The 7,856-nt window shown below is 54.4% G+C and overlaps 1 protein-coding gene across 1 annotated transcript; it reads left to right on the top strand.

Moving 5' to 3' along the window:
- CPLX3 (complexin 3) lies at positions 1–5,142 on the top strand. The gene is made up of 3 exons (XM_011932893.1): positions 1–285; positions 1,445–1,532; positions 3,500–5,142. Exons 1-3 carry the CDS (start codon positions 122–124, stop codon positions 3,722–3,724), a joined length of 477 nt encoding a protein of 158 aa, XP_011788283.1. The 5' UTR covers positions 1–121; the 3' UTR covers positions 3,725–5,142.
- The last annotated feature ends 2,714 nt before the right edge of the window (positions 5,143–7,856 follow it).

Genomic DNA, 7,856 nt, shown 5'->3' with positions numbered 1-7,856 from the left:
AAGCGTGGGGCGCGGGCCCGCGTCGGGAGCTGTCCGCGATACCTAGTGCTGAAGTAGGCGCGGACGTGCCCGGTGCCTAGCGCGTGGTAGCAGGCGCCCAGTGCTCCAGCCGGCGAAGACCATGGCGTTTATGGTGAAGACCATGGTGGGCGGCCAGCTGAAGAACCTCACTGGGAGCCTGGGAGGCGGCGAGGACAAGGGGGATGGGGACAAGTCGGCCGCGGAAGCTCAGGGCATGAGCCGGGAGGAGTACGAGGAGTATCAGAAGCAACTGGTGGAAGAGAAGTGAGTGGGATTCCTTCTTGGCTCCAACGACCTCCCCCTCCCCAACCCCACAACTGCTCAGTCCATCCCCGGGCCAGCCTCAGGTCCCAATCCCCTCTCCCCTACCTTCCTAGACACGGTAAGAGACCGGGAGGTGTCCTCTACACTGCCCCCAGACCCATCCCATCTCAAACCCAAAACCCCGCTCCAGCTTCATACTCTGGCCAAGGGGGAGTGGGGGAAGGGGCGACCGGAGTCTGGGACGAGGAGGGGGATGCACGTGCGTTTCTGATGAAACAATAATCCCTTAATCCGATCTGGTCCCAGCCGCCTATGTCTTCCAACTGGGGCTCCTCTGAGCTTGAGGCTCTGAAAAAAGTGGTGCAGCCGAGGAGGCTCAGAGTCACGGAGGCAGACCCTGAGATGGGGGCACTCACAGACATTGAGCCTATTTGTGCGCCTGCAGTGCTGGGACAGAGTTTGAGGCTGGATTCTGCTGCTAGACTACTTAGGTTCAGAGCCTGGCTTTGCCTATTAGCTGGGTAACTTTAGGCAAGTTACTTAACCTTTCTATGCCTCTGTTTCCTTTTCTGGAAAGTGGGGATGGTAATCATAATACATGTCTTGTATATTTATGAAGATTAAATGCCAATGCATGTAAACTGTTTAGCAGCACCTGGCACATGATAAAGTCTCATAAATGATAGCTATTATTTCACTTAATCCTGATACCAGTTTTGTGAGTTGCAAAATTTTATCCCCATTTTACAGAAGAGGAAGGTAAGTGACTTACCTAAGGATATACCTAAAATGGTAGTGGAGCTGGGGTGTGAACCCAAGTTTGGCCTGAATACTTTTCCCTACACGACATAGCTTCTCAGTGAGGGAACAACAGACCAAGTTGGAGGCCATGAGGGACAAATAATTAGGGTCTGCAGAGAGAACCAGACAGACTGCCACCTTGGCCCCCTAGTTCCATCCAGCAGCAGAGACAACAAAGGGCACTGTGATGGGGAGAGGCAGCAGAGACCTGGCTGTCCTGGTTGGAGTGCCTTTGCTACACACAGGGACCAATGCAGCAGTGCTGCCAGGACTCAGAGACCCCTTCTGTCCCTCCCTCAAAGACTCCAACTCCCCTCTCTCTGCCCTCATGGTGACTCTGCCCCTGGTGACCCTGCAGGATGGAGCGGGATGCACAGTTCACACAGAGGAAGGCAGAGCGGGCCACACTGCGGAGCCACTTCCGAGACAAATACCGGCTACCCAAGGTAAGCTGGCCCCGGCTGCAAGGCACATCCGGGACCCTGAGCTCTGGGTTCTCAACTCCTTCGCCCCATTCTGGGCACCACAGCCCTCAGTTATAAGACTCACAGGGTGCTTGGTTAGATCCTTCCTTCTCATTCATTTGTTCATTTATTCATTCGCTCACTCATAGTTAATCTGTGCCCACCAAGGGCCAGAGCTTTGTGCTGAGGGGACCCCAGTTCTCATGAAACTGACAGGTCTATATTTCTGGAGCCAATCTAGGCCTCTTCTCTCCGCCACCCCCCCATACCCCCACCAAGCCTAGGCCAGACCTGGGCAGAGGAAGACACAGGGGAGGCAGAAAGCAGTAGATTTGACTGCAGAAGTGAGTGCTCTGGGGGTTTCTGAACCTACTGGAGGGCAGAACTTACTTAAGGTGGGGGTGAGAAGCCCTGTGTGTGCCAAGTACTTGACCTTCATTTTCTCATCTAACCCCCAATAATGCTGCCAGGCAGCTATCACCCACAGCCACAAATGATGAAACTGAGGCTCAGAGAGATGGAGGGACTTGGCTAAGATCATACAGCCAGTGAGCCATGGAGCTGGGACCAGCCCTCAAGCTGGTGAATATGAGCCTGCCTTTGCTCTAGGGCCCCAGGCTGCTTTCCAGGGTATGGAGTCTGCCTGTAGAGAGCCAAGTACCCCCTTGGCTGGCCAAGCAGCCAGAGAGTATGTCTCAGGAGATCCCTGCTCCCATGCTCCCCTGAGCAGTGCAGCACCAGAAGGGCATGTAAGTGTGCTGCTCCTGTTGTCTAAGGAGGGGACTGAAGCACAAATCTCTCCCAGAATATCACCCTAGTGCACCCAGAACTGTGCTGGACTCGGGAAAATAGCACAGGGCTATGGTGCTCCTGATTTTGATCTTCCACTTGAATTGAATGACCAAATATATGAACATCACATTCACTTATTCAACAAATATTTACTAAGTCCCCAGCTGCTTTTGACTGCCCACAGGGCACCAGTCTTTTGGAAATCTCTCATGGGGAAAAACCGGTCCAGAAAGCCTGCCTCACTGCAAACTCTCCTGGAAATAAAGTCATTCCTCAGATACTTGTGCTAGGCATATAAGAGACACCTGCCATCAGGGAAGTCAGAGTTGAGCAGAAGAACCAAGACTTGGATGCAACTGAGTAGGACACGAGGCGCCCCCCAGAAGAACAGTGAAGGGCCATGGCCATCGCAGGTGCCATGCAAAAAAACATGTTGGAATCAGTGACATAGGTTTGAATCTAGCTCCCCAACATCCTACCTGTGTGACCTTGGACAATTTAAGTTACTTAGTTAAGTAACTTAAATTTAAAGTAAGTTACCTAAATCCTGTAAGCCTCAATTTCCTGATTTGTGAAGTGGGAGTAACAATACCTACCTACCTCACAGGGTCATTGTGAGAATTAAAGGCACCCAGCTCAACATCTGCCATGTAATAGATGTAATAGATGTTTGATAAATGGTACCCATCACTATTTTTGGTTATACCCTTAAGCATAACAAGAGTCAAAACATGACTTAGCTGACTGTAACAGTGTGACTCATAAGTATTTTCATTTTGTCTTTACTCGCTATGCTGGTCCTTCAGTATCTCAGAGTGAAATAAGGTAATATGAAAGGTCTCCATGTCCAAGCATCCAAAGATTGATCCTGGGATGTGGGGGTGGGAGCTGAGCTCACTGGAACATGGGGCTCAAGAATCTAGGGGGCTGGGCACGGTGGCTCACTCCTGTATTCCCAGCACTTTGGGAGGCCAAGGTGGGCATATCACTTGAGCCCAGGAGTTTGAGACCAGTGTGGGCAACATAGGGAGACCTCATCTCTACAAAAAAATAAGAGAGAATCTAGGGGCCTGTAACCCAGACCAAGCCTCCTCCCTGTCCTCTCAACTCTGGGTTCTCACAGACTTCCACTCCACCCCACCCTCTCTTCCCTTCAGAACGAGACAGATGAGAGCCAGATCCAGATGGCAGGTGGAGATGTGGAGCTGCCCCGGGAGCTGGCCAAGATGATCGAGGAGGACACAGAGGAGGAGGAGGAGAAGGCCTCAGTCCTTGGGCAGCTGGCCAGCCTTCCTGGGTTGGACCTGGGCTCACTCAAGGACAAGGCCCAGGCCACACTGGGGGACCTCAAGCAATCAGCTGAGAAGTGTCACGTAATGTGACCACTTCCCCGGGGTTACTCACCGGGCTGGGCCCCCATGAGGGCTGAGAGTGTGTCAACTTCCAGAGACCCACACTCCATTTGGGGCTTTGTTTTCCTTGCCCCATCCTAGTTCCAAGACCTTTCCCATTCATGCCTCAACCCTATCTTCTGTTTTTTTCCTCTCTGCTGGGAGCAAAGCCCCCATCTTCACCTTACTCTTCAGGACCCTCCCCACCAGCTCAGCCTGTGGAGGCCTCCCAAGATTGCAGGAATACGCCCATCCCTCTCTGGCCATGGCCCCAAGTTCCTGCACACAGGAGCACCCACAGAAAGACACACACAGGACACAAAACCCCTGGCACGTTCAGAGACAAGAAGCCACAGATGCATCCCGGCACACATAGACATGCACGCACAGGCCAGCTCCCTTGCGTGTCCAGCCCCTCTAGACACCAACACTGAGATACTCTCAGAGAGAGCTTGGGCAGATATCCTGGGCAGACAGGAGGCCTGAGTTTCAGTCTCCACCTTTATTGTTCTTGAAAGCCCCTGCTCTCTCTGAGCCTTATTTCATCACCTGTAAAATGGGAATGGCCTGAATGATTTCTAAGGCTCTTTCTGGTTTGGACTTCCAGAGCCAAGCCCACACCCCTCCTTGGGCAGGGCAGCAGCTACCACCACAGCCTCCAGCGGCTGCCACTGTGGGCTCTGGGAGCCGGAGTGATGCTATGTGAGAGGCAGAGTGCCAAGGATGAAGCTGGCACTGAACAGTAAGCGGCTCCAGGCCTTCTCTGGGCCCAGGGCCCAGCCAATTTCTGTTCTGTTCCTGTAGAACTTTCTCTGGATTCCATAGCTGGAATCTCCTCTCCTAGCTCAGTGAAAAATAAAAATCCCAAATGGTGTGCCTACCTTCTCACTTCTTACTGGCTTCCAGGAGTCTTGGAGTTCACAGCCCCCCCGAGCCTGCCTTAAAGGGGTGTCCTCCACCCCACAACCTACAGCTTCACAGGAGGGAGGAGGCATCCAGTGCTAGGAGTGGAAGTGTCTCCAGCTCTGTTCTCTGGGGGCCCTGGGTGAAGGTGGGATCTGGGCCCTATGAAATAGGTCTGGCTTTGAGGAGGATGGAGCAGCCTCATTATGTGGGGAAGATAGGACCTCTGGGGCGTCACTGAGACCACAGGTGGGGCTGGGGCTGGACCGCAGCTGTCTTGGGTGCCTGTGCTACACCCCTCCTCACCCTGGAGATGGAAGATGTGCAAAAAGAAAGAAGGCAAGGCAACTGCATTCCAGTCCCACACTGTGATGACTTTGAGCCTGTCCTTTCCCTCCTTGAGCCTGTCTTGCTTGTCCCCTGTAAAATGAAGAGTCCCCCCTCCCCAAAATAGTAATAATACATGTTTCAAACGGTGACCATTTATAAAGCATGTGACAAACTATCAATAAATGTAACTCATTCTTTTAAAAAAAACGAAGAGCCCAGATCTCATCCCGCTCACCTGTGGCAGGCGCTGAGGGGCAGGGGGCAGGTGAGGTTTCAGAAACCAGCCAGGAAGCTCCCCAAGCAGGTCACCCCTGGGGCCTGGGCAGGAAGAAGGTGCTACGGGGCCAACCCCAGGTGTCACACCCCGAGGTCCAGGGCTCAGCCTGTGAGGAAGCCAGCCAAGGTTCACAGGCAGGAGCGGCCATCTGAGGATTGGGTTTCAAGGGCAAAGTTTCCATGAGATCTGCTTTGTAAAATAAGAACAAAGCACATCGAACCTGTACAGGAGGTCATGGGGAGCTGGAAGAGGGGAGAGAGGGCAGGAAGAGACACAGGCCCAGCCCTGGAGTGTCCCCAGGGAACAGGCCTGGGCCTCTGAGCTACTCCTGAGCTCCTCCCGGGCCAGGGCCTCCTCCTGACCTTCTCAGAGCTGGAGGAGACCCAAGCCAGAGCCCCAAGCTGGGTAGGGGGGTCATGGGCTGCCTCCGCAGCATCAGCAGCAAGGCCCACGTCAGCACTCCACCCTCCGGGGCCTTCTGCCTAATGGGATTGGACAGACCCCTTCCCCCTCAGTGTTTTGCAGGGCTGAGAGGGAGAGGGCGGAGAAGGTGGTGGGCAGTGGGCGCTGGGGGACGTGCGCTCCCTGAACTCTGTCAAAGCAAGGCTGGTTGGAACCTGGATTAAAGATCGGGAGCTGGATTAAAGAAAGGGAAACATTTGTTTCCCCTTCACCCTGGGAACAGAACCCCAAGAAACCTTGACTGGTTTGCACTACCCCTGGAATGGGGTGGAGGAGGCTGTGGGGCTCAGATAGAGATGGACAATGAGGGCAGGCTGAGGGGTCCCCAGCTCTGTTGGGCATGCCTGGCCTCCCTTCATCCTTCCCCCTCCCCATCAGCCCTGTAATCTGGGTCTCTGTCAGTCTGCACCCCTCTCACCTGTGTGCCCTCACCCACTGCCGCTCTGCTGACTCAGTGCCTGTCCTGTACCCGCCAGCAGCTGGGGGCTGACTTGGCCCAACTGGAGCTCCTCCTCTGCACCTGCCTCCAACTCCCAAGCCCTTGGGCCCTGAATACATCAACTACTACTGTCTTCCCAAGCTGTTCCTACCCTCTCTTATTTAGGCAATCCAATGTCTCAATAGGATATTTACATATTTGTCTTGTGACTGGTCCACCCACCTGGTGTGATGTGAGGGCCACAGAGTCATTTGCCACCAAAACTTCCCATTTCACCCTCTGCCTAGAACCCCGTTAGTACCCTGCACTGCAGTTATGACTCTGATGTTTATGGCCTGCTCCTTCCTTCCCTTCCCTCCCTCCCTCCCTCCCTCCTTTTCTTTTCTTTTTTTCTTTTTTTTTTTTTGAGACGGAGTCTCGCTGTGTCGCCTGGGCTGGAGTGCGGTGGCCGGATCTCAGCTCACTGCAAGCTCCGCTGCCTCCCAGGTTCACGCCATTCTCTCGCCTCAGCCTCACAAGTAGCTGGGACTACAGGCACCCGCCACCTCGCCCGGCTAGTTTTTTGTATTTTTTAGTAGAGACAGAGTTTCACCATGTTAGCCAGGATGGTCTCGATCTCCTGACCTTGTGATCCGCCCGTCTCGGCCTCCCAAAGTGCTGGGATTACAGGCTTGAGCCACCGCACCCGGCCTTCTTTTTTTTTTGAGACGGAGTCTTGCTCTGTCACCCAGGCTGGAGTGCAGTGACGTGATCTCGGCTCACTGCAAGCTCCGCCTCCCGGGTTCACGCCATTCTCCTGCCTCAGCCTCCCAAGTAGCTGGGACTACAGGCGCCCGCCACCACGCCTGGCTAATTTTTTGTATTTTTAGTAGAGACGGGGTTTCACTGTGTTAGCCAGGATGGTCTCGAGCTCCTGACCTCATGATCCGCCCACCTCGGCCTCCCAAAGTGCTGGGATTACAGGCGTGAGCCACTGCGCCCGGCCCCCTCCCTCCTTTTCTTTTCCCCTTTCCTTCCTCCTTCATGCCCTTGTGGGCAGTCTGAGCATACAAAAAATGTTAAAAGGTAGTTAAGAGAGCCCCTCCAACTTCCCCAAACCCCTTCAGTGGGAGGGAAGAGGCAAAGATGGTTGCCTGTTCCGCCACCTCTCACCCTCAGAGGCTCTGGTTCCACAATGCGAAAGATTTCAGGGAAACCCTGCCCAAGAAGCCGGCAGTCCCCCACTCCTACCTTCTACCCACCCGGACAGCTCAGGCCCAGTTGCCAGCAGAAAGAGGGTGCCAAGAAACAAGTGACTTTCCCAAGGCCAGTTGGTCCCCCGGGAGGAACTGGGGAGGATGACCAGGGTTTGGAGCATGGAGGATCTCCTGTTCCCTCGACAGCCAGATGGTTCCTCCTCAGACACCAGAGGCCCCAAGCAGGCACTGAGGACACCTGGGACATGCTTGTCAGCTGAGCCGAGCTGCTGACATTGCCTGTTGACCCAGCTGACACTCAGCCGTGAGGCTGGGGCTTTTGTCCTCTATCCCACAGACCTGAGGTGGGGCTGAGGGTATAGTCACAGGGCCCACGGCCATGCCTCCAACCCAGTGCCTGCCAGGCAGAGCTGTCCCCAGAGGCCATTTGAGGTTTGAGATCAGGGGAGCAGCAGCAGCACTGAGGAGGCCTCAGCCTCATTCAGCAGGAGCTGCGCCTGCATGTGTGCTCATGAG

This window comes from Colobus angolensis, unplaced genomic scaffold (genome assembly GCF_000951035.1).
Source record: "Colobus angolensis palliatus isolate OR3802 unplaced genomic scaffold, Cang.pa_1.0 Scaffold99, whole genome shotgun sequence".
NCBI lineage: Eukaryota > Metazoa > Chordata > Mammalia > Primates > Cercopithecidae > Colobus > Colobus angolensis.
Note: the sequence above shows the minus strand (reverse complement) of the source record. Positions and strands in the feature narration are given on the sequence as shown.